Source organism: Tursiops truncatus, chromosome 1 (assembly GCF_011762595.2).
Source record: "Tursiops truncatus isolate mTurTru1 chromosome 1, mTurTru1.mat.Y, whole genome shotgun sequence".
Classification (NCBI taxonomy): Eukaryota; Metazoa; Chordata; class Mammalia; order Artiodactyla; family Delphinidae; genus Tursiops; species Tursiops truncatus.
In genome coordinates this window covers 98,294,929-98,312,621 of record NC_047034.1, presented here as the reverse complement: position 1 = coordinate 98,312,621, position 17,693 = coordinate 98,294,929, and the positions used below count along the sequence as shown (strand labels likewise).

General features: G+C 35.7%; 1 protein-coding gene across 3 annotated transcripts in view; it reads right to left on the bottom strand.

Annotated features, from left to right (window-relative positions):
- DPYD (dihydropyrimidine dehydrogenase) overlaps window positions 1–17,693 on the bottom strand; it is an 810,457-nt gene that overhangs the window by 421,306 nt on the left and 371,458 nt on the right. For all 3 annotated transcript variants that reach the window (XM_019919998.2, XM_073810605.1, XM_073810614.1), the window contains one exon: window positions 2,307–2,491. In XM_019919998.2, the coding sequence (XP_019775557.1) occupies window positions 2,307–2,491 (185 nt within the window). The remainder of the gene's footprint in view (window positions 1–2,306; window positions 2,492–17,693) is intronic.

The window sequence follows — 17,693 nt, the reverse complement described above, 5'->3', positions numbered from 1 at the left end:
GAATTGACCAGGCATATATGATAGAAAGAAGAAAAGAAAATTTAGATTGGGGCTTCCCTGATGGCGCAGTGGTTGAGAGTCCGCCTGCTGATGCAGGGGACATGGGTTCGTGCCCTGGTCTGGGAAGATCCCACGTGCCGCAGAGCGGCTGGGCCCATGAGCCATGGCCGCTGAGCCTGTGCGTCCAGAGCCTGTGCTCCGCAATGGGAGAGGCCACAACAGTGAGAGGCCTGCGTACCGCAAAAAAAAAAAAAAAAAAAAAAAAAAGAAAGAAAATTCAGATAAATAACTCATAAATAAGGGTGTGTACAGCAGTGCTGTTTTATGAGAAAAATAGGTGTGTGAACACACTAGCATAAATCTTTCAACTGTGTTTTCTTAAGAATTATCTCTATTCTGAGACTGTGCTGTTTCCTACTTTTCTCATAAACTTTCTTGTTAATAAATGTGAGTAAATATTATAATTTCATGTGTTTGAGTGTTTATTTTAATGCTGTTACTCAGCAAAACAAGAAGCAATCAGCCCTATATTGGTTTTCAAATTGATTTTGAAAATTTTATTAGCCTGAGTAATCCAGAGTTTGAGGACCACTGATGTAGAGGATTTGACTCTAGGAATCAGAAATGTTAAATACTGGAGATGAAACAAGTTTAGGAGATCATGTTTGGTTTAAAAGAAGTGAGTTTGAAGTGTAGGTAAATATATATCCAAATGGAGTGGTGAATTTGAAATGTAGTTTAGACAAGTGAAGATGTTCAGCACACAGCTGGATCATGGAATGCTCTACTGGAGATACAGATTACGGAGTTACACACTTAGGAGCCTTGGGAGAACACTATGAAAATAAGAAATAAGAGTAGAATGAGAAAATTAAAAGAGTGATAAGTTTTGGGACAGAAAAAGTGAAAAAGGCAAAGCAGGAGTCCATCCTGGGTAGTTGTCTTGAACTGTTCCTGCTGTGAATTTCTGAGGCCATACGGACTCTCCAAAATACAGATGCTGCAGCAACTAGAGCCAAAACTACTACCAACATGTCTCCTTTGTATTCCCAGATTTCTGTCTGTTAAAATTTCATTCCTTTTCCCCTTTTCTTCCTAGCCTAGTCCCCTTTTGATTTATGAATGATTTGGACAGAATTCTTAATTTTAGACTTATCATCTCCCCCAAACACTGCTTCCTTTGTCTCTATGCACAACCAGTAGACTGTGGTTTACACCCATTCTTAGAGCATTACCTCTATGGGACACCACACCACCCTCTGGCCCAGATCGCAACATCTCAAGCCCCACTACTCAGAGATGCCAAGGTGAGGTGGGAGTAGGTTGGTTAACTGAACATAAAAAATATGATGTAATCTGTACCAAGTCCAGGCCCTACCTAGTAAGTAAGTAGTCACGGATGAATTACAGAAAGAGTAGAGAACAACCAGAATAGACTAAATGGTGGTGACAAAGAGGAAGAAAAATATTCAAGGAAACGGAAACATTAAAGACAAAGTGAATTTTGTTAGCATGTGAGAAACCAAAGAAATCAAAAGAAGGGAGGCAGGAATTATATCGTGAATTTAGAGCCTTTCTTGAATAGGAAAGAAAAATAAGGATTTTATTTACAAGAGCAAACTTTTCCAGAAACATTTTATGTAAATGAGGTTACTGTGTCTACATTTAGTTAAATTATAGAGCAGGAAAAGAACAGAGCATTTTGTCAAAAAGTAAGACAACTGAAATCTAGTAGATATGGCTTTTTTCCCCAAGAGCACAAAATTACTGTACCAGAGTATGCTTAACTTTATATTTTATCATTTTTACATTCTGCATTTGTATCATAACAGCAAATAGTGAAAAAATAATTACAATTGAAATTTATAAAATTTTTGTTTTCTTTTCAATTAGGTGCATATAATTTAGGAAGTGAATAGGAACTCACTGATCCACATGGACAGACAACATAATTTTCTGGACTGTGCAAGATTATTAGGAATATAGATTCTATATCATACTGCATATCATCCAGATTTGATAAATGTATTATCTATGTCTTTAAGCATTGATAAATATTTTGAATACAGGATGAATAACTTCATAGTATTCCACTGGTAGAAATGCATAAATGAATTTTCAGTCACCTAAACAGGTCTGCTATCCAGTCCACATTTAAAAAAATTTATCCAAGTAAATATGTATGTGACCTATTGCATATATAGTTACTATATACCTTATAGAAATGCTCATATCAATGAGTAGCAAAAATAAAGAAGTACTTATCCATTGGAAAAAATTAACTGAAATTGATGGCAAACACCTACCTGTATGTATTTGTGAATGTACCAAGAGGCTTGCTTTCCGTCATTCACGGATTCCACCGTAGTGTTAGCCATACCAACAACATCACCACCTGCAAACACCCATGGTTCACTGGTTTGCATAGTTTCTGGATCTACTTCTGGGAGATCCCATCTGTTAAATTTTATAGGGCTCAAGGCTTCTTTTACTGGAAAAAAGTGAAAGACAACAGGCAATGACTAATCTGTGCATCACATAAAAATAATTTGAAAATTAAGAAAAATTATGATGTAATTATTGTTCTAGGGATTCAAGCAACTGTTTTTAATGAACCATAAAAATGGAAAGTTAATGAAATATCTTAGTTAACAATACATTCAAAGTGTACTGACTTAACCAATTCAAAATAAAACTCACATGTAGGTGTTAAAGACCACAGATTTGGGCAATGTTTCAGATCTGGTATTTATGTGTAAGATGTTTGGCAGACTACAGTCCTTTAAATATTCTAATGGTTATAAAACACATTTTCTAAAACTTTGTCCATGACCATTATTTTCACAAATTTGTTACTACTCTTATGAACCCAAATTTATTCCTGTGTAACATAGATGTAAGTTATATTGTGAATTTGAATCAACTGCCAATCTCTTCCTTTCACAGCAAGTTTTATGAACAAAACAAGACATATCTTCTACGTTTCCATCAAATTACTTACACTTAATGTTAAGCGATTTAATGGACCCAGAATACAGTTACATTTAGCCAGTAATTTCTGTTTTATTTTGTAAAAATCTACAAATGCAACCATTAACATTAGTTCCTTGTGGAAATTGCTCTGTAAAAGAGATTTAAATTATCTGCTAAATATGCTGTGTTCCAATGAATCTAAACATGTCAGGAAAAGGAAGAGGTTGAGTCCCTTTAAGAAAAATTACCTAAAGGAAACTCACTTGTCACACGATCTGGATATTTGGAAGAGATAAAAGAAAATAAGTTAGATTAAGGGGTTAATCTAGAGAAGAAATAAAGAAAGGTAGACAGTACCATATATGACGGAGCAAACTGAGCCAGTGTTTAAGATAAAATGTTCTTTCCAGGTATTCATATCATGAATTTTAAGCACAGCTTCTCAAGATAGACTAAGGGAGTTATTTTTTACTCCAATTGAAAAGAAAATATAACAATATAAACAAAAGGAGAAAATATTGGAAGCTCTTAGAATACAAAAATTAGTTGTTGAATAGATGAATAATTTAAGTTTAAAATAAAATAGCCAAACCATGTTATTCTAAAATTATTTTTTTCTGAGCAATAGAAAAAAAAAAAACATAAAATAAACCCTGGTGCATATTTGTAGCTTTCTACTTGAAGAATATTAGAATTCTAGAAAACTATTAAGGGACTACTGTTGATTGTGTTTTCCCCACAAGACTGTAGGTTCCATGAGAACAAGAATGTGTCCATGCTATACTGCTTACCACTGTGCCACCAACCCTACCACAGCACTTAAAACATAAGAGACACTCAATTCAATGGATGGATGGATGGATGGATGGATGGATGAGTAGATGGATCAATGCCATCATGCTCAGGTTTTTATTTAAAAATCTTCTATTGTTTGTATCTCTGATGCAATTTCACCCTTCATTGAGAGTAAAATTAAATATTCATGTAATTATTTTCAATACAGAATGGCATTCTGAGAAAATTTTTCTATTGTCTTTAAAGGTCACATGAAAAGAGACCTTTAGCATTTGTTCCCTGTTGCATAACAGATCATCACTACCATTTGTGGACAGTTACCTGAGTTGCAAAACATCGATAGTGAGCATGGCTCATCAATTCAACCTATTATAATAATGGTAACTGTAACACACCATCATTGAATGGTATAGAGACATACACACACACACACACACACACTCACATGCAAGGGATAAAAAATAATTCTCCTGTATAAGAAATGACCTTATTTGTCCAAGACTTTGATACAACTTTGTCCTACATAGAGATCTGAAATAAAGATGGTTTTTAAATGAGAAGAAATTCAAAATTATTTCACTAGGAGATCAAAGCTCTCTTATACATTTTCCTCATTTTTTTACAAGAATATCCTTGAAGATTAGCACAGATTTCACTCTAAGCTTGAGCAATGCAGGGATTATGCCTTAGTTATCTTTGATTTCCCACAGCAGCTATTAGAGTCAAAGACATATATACTGTGAAGTTATTGAAGCTTAAGCTTCAGGGTCCCTCACTTGCATGGGCCTCTTTCAAGGCCTAAATTTGAATTTGTAATTTTTTTCTTTTTTATAGAAAGTCCTCAAGTTATATAGGCTTCAGGTCTCGCAAAACTTGAATCTACTCTTCAGTACAGTGCACCTTAAATAGTAGGTGCTGAATAAATGCTTGCTGAATTAAGTTGAAGTTCATGAATAACGTGCTTTATAACTTTTTTATGATTTACAAATGCATATGGTATGATTCACTTTAATATTAGAGCTCTATCACTAACTCAGTCAATAAATAGGAGACGTTACTAGAAGTTTAATAAGTAATTCTTGCATTTCTTAAAATATTTAGCACCAACACTATAAGCCAACCTAGGAATATTTATTTGTGAATTCAAAAGCACTATTCTACTCATGGGTCTTTCCATTGGATACACTTTGTATTACTTTATGTCTCTAAACATTCATACATACTCATGTTTAATTTTTAAAATATGCTCTCTTTCCTCAATATTTGACTCAATTATAGCTTGAAGTCAGACCTGAATATAAACTTTTAATTTTTCTATCATTTGTAACATCCAACTAACCTCACAAATAATCAAATAACTATGACACTGTATTCCAAAACAAAATTTTTCTCTCACAGTAAAAATTATCTCAGCCCCCTTTTGAAAATCACCTATTTAATTTTCCCCCTACTCTTTTTAGAGGGCTTCAAGGTTCACATGTTCATAGTTTCATTTAAGAAATAAATAAAAAAATGAGAGATCAAGCAATTGGTTATGATGTTATTAAATAGTATAGCAAAGCTTACATCAATCAAAATAGAGATCATTTGTTTGCATTTTAATATCTAATATTTTAACTTTTTCTTTGTCCAAATGATAAAGGATCATTGAAAAAATTGAAAAAAATAGAACACGGACAGCTTATAAGAATATAAGCGATGCTTTAGTGGGTCAGAAATGTTTTCAATCAGTGGCACTAAGCAGCTAACACAAGAATGACTATTCATTACAACTTGAACATCAAATGATTAGGATCGTTTCCCTGTAGGCACAGTGGACTCAATATTTAAACATGAGAGACAGAGAGAGGGGATTAATTAATTTTTTGAAACTTTGTTGATTCTGATTGTGGATCCTAATAACACTTTTCATGATTTCGATGACTCTTTTGAAATGTAGCTATTTCTATTACTTAATCATATTTTTAAAGCTCCAAAGTATTTAACTTAGAACTCAAATTAAGGATTCAGTGAAAAAAATCTATATGCTTTTATTCATAATTTGTCAGGAAGGAGTTCATTTATTTAGCTGCTTCTTATTAGAGGGACTTTCATCCTCCTCATCATTGTAACTATCCTTCTATGGACTCCTCACAGCTCTCTTACATCTCTGCTGATACGTTTGACTTGGAATACAATAAAAATAAGTCTCAGAAGGATATCTTCTGTTTTGCCTTTATCTAGCTTGGAAGGAATGAAAGCATAAGTGGATGAAAAATGTATATTTACATTTGCAAACCAAATAACTGCTTGCCATATCCTATGAAGTGTTAAATGAATATTAATAGAAGGATTGTATTATTTTCTTTCTTGTTTATAAAATAATGGGGGTGGGGGAAGAGGGATTTTCTGTTATGATCATACACAGTTTCCCCACAGATTTCCATGAGATTGCATCTTGCTGGAGACTGCAGCATATGTCCTGGTAGTTCCATAGATGAACAGAAAAAGAACTTGAAAAAGAATCCCAAAACGTGCTTATTCACAGTCTATATTATTCTGCAAATGGGATAGAAATGTGTTAAATGTTATGGTGCCTGGAATTTTATGCAGTCTTTAAAAGGAATGAAAACATCCTTAATTCATACCAAACATTCAAGATTTATGTTAATTTTCTGCTTTAATCACTACTATGTTCGAATGAGCTTATTTAAAAAACAAAGACACACTGAGGTAGCTTTAAAACAAGAAATGGTTTTGAAATAGGAACTTTTAGTCAACTTAATGTTATGCATGAGATGATTTTTTTATATAGACTTAATTGTATTGTGACACACAAGTTCTTCAATAAGCCAGAGCTTAAAATTGCAGAAACCGTCCCTCAGGGACACATCACTGGCAGATGCAGATTGCCAAGGTCAATTAAACTGATGTAGCTGTGCTGTCATATATGTAGAAGAGAAACCCACAAGCATATGACAAGTATATTTCTCAGTATTTATAAAAAGATGTCAAGAATGTTATATTTTAGTACATAAATATAAATTAATTCTCCATAAACAATAAAACAATACAACAGAAATCATAATGAAGAACGATTATTAGTATTCTTTGGAGAGTTTGAGATGCTATAAAACAATGGGGGGAATAAAAACTTTCAACATTTGTAATGAAATAGTATCTTGAAAACAGATGAATTCATCAATGTGTTTGTTGTTTAATTTTACATAACGTATTAGCCAAGAGGACCAAAGCACAATGAAACAAAAAGGCGAGCTGAGGCAATAATCTCAGTAAATCAGAGCTGAAAGCAAAATCTCAGCAAGAGCAAATAAATTCTAATTACAGGGCCAGGATATCAGAGCTGTGTTTAAATAAAATAACCTGGGGTATGGAGGGGACAGAACCACAGAATGCCTTCAACTAAGTATATCAAGTCCGGTTGGCACGAGCTTTGTTCTCACACCTCCCTTCTGCCTCTGAGTATTCGAATCAATATGCTGTCCATTCCCAAACACAATGGAGCGGACAATGCCAATTCATCATTTTCTTTCTGTAAACCCCTCAAAAGTCAACCTTGATATTGTACCTTCCTGATTCTACAGAACCTCAAGTATCTCTGATTCTTTTTAGACTATTGCCTTTCTCATATTCTCCTCTCTCATCTCCTATGTTGAAAAACTGGTCTTAACCTGGTTCTCTCTTCTCACTGCCATTCTTACATCTTCTTTTATCTAATTTCTGGAGTAATTTACACTACCTACATTTTTTACCACCCAATTATTCCTTCCAGTGTATCCCTCTTATGAAAATATGGTCTCTACGGTCACCAGATTCCGTGATTTCCTTTTTGCCTTTCTATAGCATCCAATAGACGAATCAGGGTAATTTTGATCTCCTTCTCTGATTTGCGGAATGCTACTCTATCTGGACTCTCCTTCTTTTTAAACTGTCCTTAGGCTCTATCTGGCTCGTTTTCATCTTGTCATCATCCTCTTCCCAGCTCTCAAATATTGTCTACTACACTTTTCTGTGTCAGAAATTATAGTTGTCTTGTGCTTTTAACTTCATCTCTCTGGAAATGACCTCAAACACGACCTTCTGCTTTTTTTTCTGACACTTCTAGCTGCCTGTTAGAGATTCTAATGTGGATACTCTACTGTCCCTTCTAAATTGTCACATCTAAAACCCAGTTCACAAGCTTCCTCTGGGATTTTCACATTTCACAATTATTAGTAAGCTTACTTTTTCACGTCTCCTACTCATCGTGACCACCAAAGCTTCACTGAAATTCTTATCACTAAGATGATCCAGATTGCCACATCCAGTGACCCTTCCCGTCATCACCTCACTTCAGGAAGTAGGGTGGGGTGGGGTGAGACACTCAGAGAACAAGATTTAAGAAGGTCCTTAGGCTCAAGATCGTACAAGGGCAGGTCAGTGCCTCAACTGTCTCACCCTACGCATGGCACTGTCTTCCTTGATTTCTCAGTAGCATTCAACAGATGACCACATCCTCCTCATAAAAGTCCCTTATCTTGGCTTCAATGACACCACACTTTCCGCTTTTCCATTTGCCTCCATGATCACTCTTTAACCTTCACTGCCGCTTTTTCCTATTCTTCCTTCTCAAAAAAACGTAGAAATAGATCTTAGTCTTGGCATAATATTTGAATCTTTTCTCTCCACTTATCTCAACATGCAGTCAGTTACCATGTTCTAACAATTCAACCAAAGGAAATTCTCTCCTAGTTACTCCTTACATCTCATTTATATCATCCTCACCTAATGAAGAACGTTAAGGAAAACAATCAGCATTCATTGATCCCTTGTGTGAGGCAGACATGATGATGAATATTTCCATACAGTAGTCTCATTTAGACCACAGCACAACTCTTTAAGGTAGGTATTAGCATCCTAAATACAGCCAAGAGGTGGTAAAGCCAGTATATGAATCCAGTTATTTCTCACTCCAAAGCTCTCCTTGCAACTGACCCTTGGTGTGAGGGAAAGAAAAAGCCAGGAATAGGCCAAAAACAGTCTCTTAAAGTTTCACTATTGGGAACCGTGGGAATAATTAAAATGAAGCAGATTGGGGTTGAAGGGGCAGCAATTATCTTTCTTGTAAGTCTTATTTCCACAATTAGAGAATCAGCTCATTGTAGAGAAGAAACCCAAGTATTTTCCAAAAGCTTCCCAAAGCTTCTAAAGAAAGTCTCTACAGTGACAAACACACTGATTAGAGAAGAACAGGCATTGGCTAATTTCTTTTGACTGATTTAACTATTTGATTTTCCTACTGCTATGGTTAAATAACGCTCAGTTTGGATATGCTTGTAGAATTCAGGCAGTGTAAAAGTACAGATTTAATTTTCTTTCCCTCCATGCCCAAGATAAGCTTAGACTCCCCAAGTTAAATACAAAAGATGGATGTCAATAATAGCCTGTAGCAACTCCTTTTGTTTTACCTGTATTCTATAGGGAGTCTCATTTCCTAAACTGACCGACTAATCAATTCAAAATTAAAATTGTCTAAGCACTTCACCTTGATTTGCTTATTTCTCTGCAATAATTCCATCTATTTAAAACACTAAACTCCTTGAAGATTTGATTTCATTTTCTCTGTAAGAGATCTCCTCAAGGAGGTCAGTGTCCTTGAGGAAAATATATGGGGATTGTTTTCAGATTCTCAGTTGGATTCCCAAATGCTGCACTTTGATTTGCTTATTTATATTCAATGATACCATCTACTTAAGACTACAAACTCCTTGAAGGAATAGATCATCCTTTAATCTGATTTGGACCATAATCATCATAATTCTATGCACATTTGGGTGCCTAATACCTCTTGATAATTAGGAGACAGTGAAAAAAGTGGAAAGGCTACTGAAATATTTTATGTATACTTCTCAGTGAAAGAACTTTTTAAAATGCTGGATGATACCATCAAGTGATATAAATAACTACAGAAAGGGGTTAAAAAATGTTTAATATAAAATCCTCATTTGCTGCATTTAAAGCATAAATAAAAACAAAGAGAAAGCCAGAAGTAAATTACACTACTTGTGAAAACAATATTATTAAAATATAAGTGAATACTGAAAAATATTTTAATTAACAAAATAAATCAAATGGAAAAGATTCCCTAAATAGAGCTTTAAAAGTAAGTCTATGTGTGTTTGACTGCCATGACTAATTATGTATCCATGTAATGTGTGTTCAATTTGGGCTTATTTAAATAGCAGAAATGCTCATTAGCTGCAGTATATCTGTGAAGCTTCAGTAAACAGTTTAATGGTTTTTATGTTTAACCAATTTCATAAGTTCCTGTAATTTTAGCTTTAGCAGCTCATTAATGTTACTTTTTGATATCCATCTTATGACTTTTTTTTTCCTTGTCAATCGGCTGTAGCCATACTTCAATGCAAACTTAAAACATACAGTAGAATTTATTTTAAACAATTTTAGCACATAAGTAGATGCACGATTCAAAAATATAGCTTCTTTATATAGAGTACTGGTTGTATTACCATGCAGTCAAGAACTATCTTTGGTATTGACAAAGGCTATATTCAATAGAATTCATAATGATAATAATGACAAACATTTATCGAGTGCTCCAGGAACATGTGGTTGGTTTTGGATGAGGCAATGTATATGTTATCTCTCTGGATCTTCACAGAATAGGTATTATTTTAATTTTATAGCTGAGGAAACTGAGACTAAGTTACACAGATCACATTCTCAGGATTTGAACCTAACTACAAATCCACCACAGCTGTACCAGCTGGGAATACCTTCAGAGGCATTTGGAGATAAAACACCTAGACCTTAGTAGAGGGCCCTACACCTTGGGATTAGATATAGTCATATGATGGACGAAATTCTAGAGAAAGAACACAAACCTGGGTAAAACTAGAATGAACCATTTATTTTTTAAAGTGGCAGCAATCACAACCTGAACTAAAGCCAGAAGAGGAATCATCAGAGTTTCATGAGATTCAAGATGTTTCTGAGCCATACAGCCAAGAAGTGATCATTTCAAGAAATGTCAGATACAAGAGAAATGTAAGGTAGGTAACCAGATTTGGGGATCTGGAGTTCAATGAGCAGTAAAAAGATGATATGTGCAGGTAAATGATGAAGGCAAAAGGCAGAATAAAAGGGGTTAAGGAGAAAGGATCTGGCACAGACAGCAAGGCGGTGCATACAGGATGTTCTTCTGGGACTTTAGTAATGATTGCACAGGAAAAAAATACGGCACTAGCTTGCATTGGTTCATTCAATTAGCAAATATTGTCTGCTGTGTACTAAATCCAGCTGTAGGCACTGTAGTAAACCACAGATAAGGGAACTGTCCTTGTGGGATGTACATTTCAGTTGGCAGAAGATAAAAAATAAAAGGTGAACAAGTAAGTGAACTATATGATAGTGAAAATGGCTATGAAGAGAGATATATCAAGGAGAGTGTTATGAGGTGAGGGGGCTGAGAAATGGAAGATCATGGTGGGGATGGAGGGGCACAGAGGGCTCTTTGATGAGATGACATCTGAGCTAAAACAAAGGATAAGAATGAGCCAGCATGTGAAGACCTTGAGGCAGATCATTCCAGGCAGAGGGAACTGTTACAGAGGAGTTAGAATGAGCTGAAGTTGAAGCACTTGAAGAGTAGAAGGGAGGCTTTAAGTGCGTGGAAGAAAGCAAGCAAGAGAAGAGGGGAGGGGGCCTAGAGATAGGCAGAGGCCTGATCAAGGAGGGCTTCATAAGCTGTGGGAAGAATTTTATTCTAAATAAAGTAGTAAACCACTGGAGGGTTTGGAACAGGGGAATGAAATGATGTAATTCTTCTTTATAAAGCTGATTCTGGTAGGATTATAAGGAAGCAAGAGTAAATGCAGGGTGACCAGTGAGGAAGCTACTATTTTCAATGCAAGTGAAAGTATCAAGCATCTGACCATTCTCTCAACAGAAGGAGGACTTGCTGGTCTTCATGTGATATTTTATATAAACATTGCTTTCATAAGCTTTTGTCTTTACTGTGAATTTTCTGTAGCAGTATTTAGAATAAAGCAATCATTTCATTCTATTCATCCCAACATTTATCCATCTCTTCATTCAGCCATTTAGCCATTCATTCAGTGAACCCTTGAGACTGTGCTGGGTACTTTGGGTTAAAATATGAATAAATTACCCTGCAGTCCTACTGTCAACATAATTTAGAGTATATAAGGTGTATAGGTTGAAATAGGAGAAGAGAAGGAGTCAAAAAGGAGACACAAAATTAATTATATGTTTCCCTCTATGTGTGAGGGGAACATATTTTATTGACATGGCCCTTTAGATTTCAGGTACCCACCAACTTTAGAAGAAAATTCAGATACTTTAGCCTAACACTAAAACATTTTGTGAATTAGCAATGATACATTTCTCCACCTTTACTATTTCTTGTTGTGTGCACTATGATCTAGCCAAAGGAATTACCCCTTGTATGTATCTAGCCTGTTCACTGTGATGAAATGTGCTTTCCCGTCTCTAGTCTCGTAATTCCTGTCCAGTCTTCATCTCTATTACCAATCCCACTGCCTCCATACACACTTCTTTGATGCTTACAACTGGAAGTCATCTCTCCACCCTGTGTGTTATGCTAGCAGTTTATCTATTTCTCCTTGAGTCTACCTAATGGCATTTTGCATTTTTCCCTCTCTATTAGACTGCAAGCTCCTGTAGACAGGGACAATGTATTTTGTGTGTGAACCCAGGAGAACCTAATCCAGAATCTTGTAAACTCAATAAATATAGAATGAAAGAATGGGAAATAAGGTCCCACAAGTATGTAGGAGGGCAGATTAGAAGGGTGTTAAAATTAAATTGAAGCATTTTGTTTCAATCCCACCGTCAGGGGAGAATAATTTTAGATTCTAAACTATGAGAGTAACACAGTGATACTGGTGATGTAGTAGCTCATTTGGCAGCAGTGTGCAAATACAGGGAAAACACTGGGCCATGTTAAACAAAGTGAATTGTCAATACGCTTTTCAGAGGTCTTGGAAAATCATTGGATGTTCACTGAACATAATATGCTTGACACTCTTTCATGCACTTGTACGGAAAAAATCGTTGTGTAAATGAAAGTCCTTTGAAAACATTTGAAAAGCTTCATAATTACAAAATATTATAAGAATGGCTAGCATGGAAAAAAGGTTGGCACTGGATAGCATTAGAACATATAAAGCTTAGGTGAGACCTCTGAATGTATGTTCAAGTAAGTGCTGGCTTTCTCCTCCAGCAATGCCAGCACGTTCGGGACACCTAATAAATTACATGTGAATATTACATTTGAATTGGGTAGCTTCCATACTGGGGTGCTATCTATTAAATATGATCCAATGTAATTTTCTAACTGATGAAATTACAACTTACATGTATGTAGGTCAATATCTAATTTAACCAAAGACTATTTTAAATAGGTATACTGTTATTTTTATTTTGTGATTTGAGCCAAGAATACAAATGCAAAGTAATTAACAAAACTATTCTGTAATACCAAATACATATTACTAAGAACATGATGAATCTACATCATTACTAAATTTATAATTTCACTAAATTTTATATCTTGATTTTACATCTCACAGCAGCAGCTTACTGTAGTTTAACACTTCACAAGAATCTTTGGTTTCAGAATAAACCATAAGCTAACTAGTATTTAAAAGAAATATAATAGGCTATGGTAAACAAAGCTCTGGACATGTATTACACTCACTCTATGTTGAATAACATTTTCCTACGTTTTAAGATTTCTATTCTCTGAAACAATTATGTTATTTTGTCCATTTTCTACCTTCTTTCCCCAGCAAAACTTGTTACATGCCACTGCTCTACTTCTTGTATGTAATCTTTGATTTGATGGAAAAGTACTGATTTATCCACTGTCTCCCTGTGAGAATGCATATGATATCAACCACTAGTGAAACCTGGAAAACAAAGATAAGGGAAGGCTCTGAACAGAGCTATTCACTGGGGAAACAAACCTATTCCTATGCAGTTATTAGAGGGAAGTAAAATAATTACAGAAATATCATGTTGTGCTTCAAACGGATGTCTAAGGCAGTTGTAAGTGATGTGATGTTGAGTCCAAGTCACTTTCAACACTGTTATCAGTTTCACCTCCCTCCTCATCACCTTCACCCCTTTAAAATAATTCCAAAGAAAAACTGTGCAAAGATTCCATTATTTTGGATGGTTACTCTGCAGAAATGCCAGTACTTGCTTTAAATCCTACCACTTTATCCTCACTCTGCACAGTGTATTCTGTAATAGAAAGACAATAAATCTTTCAGCCAGAAAAAAATTTGATAATTAGGACAATTTTTAAGAAAATATGTAGTTTTACTATTGGTTTCCTGAGAATGCTTCTTGCCTAAAATACAGTTAAAAGCCAGACAATGTACAGGGAGGACTAAAAAAGGATTCATTCTCATCACTGGGCCAACGATACAAAGGATATATCACCTTTTATTACTCAGGCATTATGAAATGAAACGGTAGCATCAGGAACCAACTGCATTAGTGAAAGGGGGAAGGTACAGAACCATGGATTAAAACTGTCTTGATGCCATGTCCTCCAAAGATATTTACCACCTAAAAAGCAGCAATAACAAAAGCTGATTGTTTTCCTCTTCATAATATGGTAGGTGAGATCCTTCTGGATTTCCAAATACCACGTGTCCTCTTTCATCATACTTTTAAGAAGTTGTTATCTAAAGTACAAGTTATACCAGCTTTTATTCATTAATTCAATCAATGAATAACCACTGTTCTGGGCACTAGGTTATGACAGTGAAAAGACAGACAAATGATAGATAATGATTCTTAATGTCTCTTTTCAATCAGAATGTTCTTAGTTCTAGTCGTATTTCCAGTTGTTGAATGGATTAGCAAATCAGAATGACACACATCACCATTTCCCTCAGATCTGTTCTGTCTGCTGCATTTGTGAGTTCTGTAGGCATTATGGACATCTGATCAGATTCCCATGCCAGATACTCCATATTCCACCCCTTTATCAGATGACCAAACCCTGACTGCCTACGTAAAAATTATGTCTGGATTCTGAATGTTCTTCTGCAGTTCTATGTCCTTTAATTTAATCTGGGTCTTAATTAGTAGCCACGCAAACTGACAACAAGTCTTTTAACTGGTTTGATCGATACTATTCTGTCTTAATCCCAGGCCACCTTGGAGCAACATGCTTATTCCACACTCCTGATGCTTCCTTCCATGTGGGGAAACAATTATTGGTATAACACTCGCGGTGTCTCTCTGTATCTTACCTCTCTTAGAAAAGCTGAATTCAGTAATTATAATTAGTGGATCTGGAAGAAGAAATTAGGCATGCATGACACACCCTTGTCAAGCTTATAGCTTGGTAGCTCCCCAGTTGAGCACAGGTTGTCTCCCTCCCTGAACACTGAAAATCTTACTGCTGCAGCTTCCCAACAGGGGACCTGCAATTGTTGGATCTTACCTGTGACTGGTGAGTAACTTTGCTTATTTCAGGCATCCAGTACTAGGAAACACACTTGTCTTCTGATATGAACCACCTCAAAGGTGACTTCATGGTTTCTAACTCCCAACTATCTGAAGAATATTACAAATGCTGCAAACCCAAGCAGAGAGATGGAAGATCCATCACCTACCAGAGTTACCTCATTAACATAAAGGTCTCTCCCATATTTAAACCCCCTCATTTTCACCTGGGTGTCTATAGGATAAAATTCAAAACTCCTGGCTTAGCATATAAGTCTCTTAACTCCACAAAAATTTGTAGCCAAATTTCCTGCCATCTTGCCCCTACCCACTTCCCACCTTATCTTACCATACGGCATCTGCCCCAGCTAAACAGACTTTCTCACTATTGTCTGGTCACCTGAGGCCATTCATCAGCTTGTACTTTGTATATGAATATTCCCTCTAACAAAGAAACTCCTACTCAAGCCCTAAAACCCAGTCCAAATATCATCTCAAATTAGCACATTATGCTACAATTTATGTATTTACATGCCTGTTTCTCTCATTAGCCTATGAGTCCCTGGGAGGCAAAGACTCTCTTTTACTCATGCTTGTATTCTTAGTGCCTGGACAGGGCCTATAACATATTTGGATATTATAAAATGTTCATTGCATGAAAAATAATGAGAGAATGAATAGTAAAAATCATAAAATTAAAAGTTCAATTTTAGAAATAAAAATGCAAAATTCAGACCTTCATTTATAAAGATGAGAACATGCATGAAATAAGTAGGCTGATGACAACTTTCTAAAGACATGCTGTTTTTTTTAATATAGCTTTTAAAAATGACTGTAAAATGACTACTTAATCTAACAGTATGGTGTTGAGCAAGTTGCATAATCTCCCCGTGGCTCCCTCCCTTCCACCCCCATTCCACCTGGAAACTCCTACACATCACTCAGCCTTCAATTTACAACCCACTTCCTCTAGGAAGTTTCTCTGAACCTTCAGACTATGTTTTGCGCTTCCCTAGGACTCTAAACTTCTCCCGGCACAATTTATTAAACTGCATTCCTAGAGGCAAAGTTTGCATACACCTTTTTCACACTTTATCCCCAGAATACAGCCCAGGGCCTGGAATAGCAGGCCATCAGAAGTCATTAGCTAAACAAATAAATCTGTGAAATTAGGAGTCTAGAATACATTATCTCTTAAATCCCTTCCAGCACGTTTGGAAATGTATGTAAGGAAAACTTCTACGCAAGTTACTGTATTGTAACATATCCATAAGTTACATTGGACTGACAACTTTATTTTTCAGTTCTTTCTCATCCATTCTTAGTTGTATTAATCATTAGTGAGGTCCTGCCTCTAACATTTGTGCCATTAGTTAAAAAGTTCTCTGATCTATCAATAAAGTGCAGTATTCCTTAACCTGTTCTTTGAAACTATATTGTAAACATTTCTGTTTATAAAAATGCATGCAACAGGGATAATCTAACCAATTATGACACATTTTCAACTTGGTACTCCACTCCTTCCCCTTCCTCTTTATTTTTGGTAAGGCAGAAGAGGAATGATGAAAGCTGAAGGCCACAAAGAGTGGACAATTGTTCAAAGAAAAGTTTGCTGAATCTCTAAGTGCCATGAATGGCTTCTGAAGGACATACTTTATTGTTTGAAAAATGAAACATATTGGTTAAAATAAAAAGGGGTTATTAAAATGCCTCAGTGTTCCCATTTCCATTAGAGAAGTAGCATATAAGTAACATTTTAATAAGGAAAGAAACAAATCAAACATACTGATGCCATGTCTTTTCAAGCACAGGTAACTATTATTATTGGGCACTTGACTCATCTAGTGCTCAGTTTAAAACATCTTTTCTAGGTTTTTCCCAACACCTAAAATAATTGAGGAAAAAATGGGCCCATTTGAAAAATTCCTAAATATCTGCACTGTCACAGTCTCATGCACACCATTTCTTGCCTACATAGCAATTTCTAGCTCTGGCTTAGGCCAGAACAAGGCAAACTAACCCATGGCCTGCATCTTTTCTCAGGGTAGGAAGCAAGTGAATCAAACTACACTTGAAGCTAGTACTGGCAGAACATTTTATTTACCCCATGAGGTTTTGAAATAATTTTCTGAGGGAACTGGTAAGCAATTTTAAAGCCTCTCCACCATCGTTCCCCTCCCCCCCAAAAAACATCTCACTCCCTTATGGAACTAATTGCAACTAATGCTATGAAGGAAGTTGCTTTCTGAGGGTTTCCTTAAATCTTCAGAAAGAACTGGGCTTCATGTTTCCTTGTCTCTAGTAAGATAAGCAGGAAGAAAATGTAGGCACTGGGTGAAGTGTATAAACTCCTTTCCTAGAAGAAAAGCCATGCATCCCCTGCTATGCCCAGAGAATTCAGTCACCTTGTGATTTGC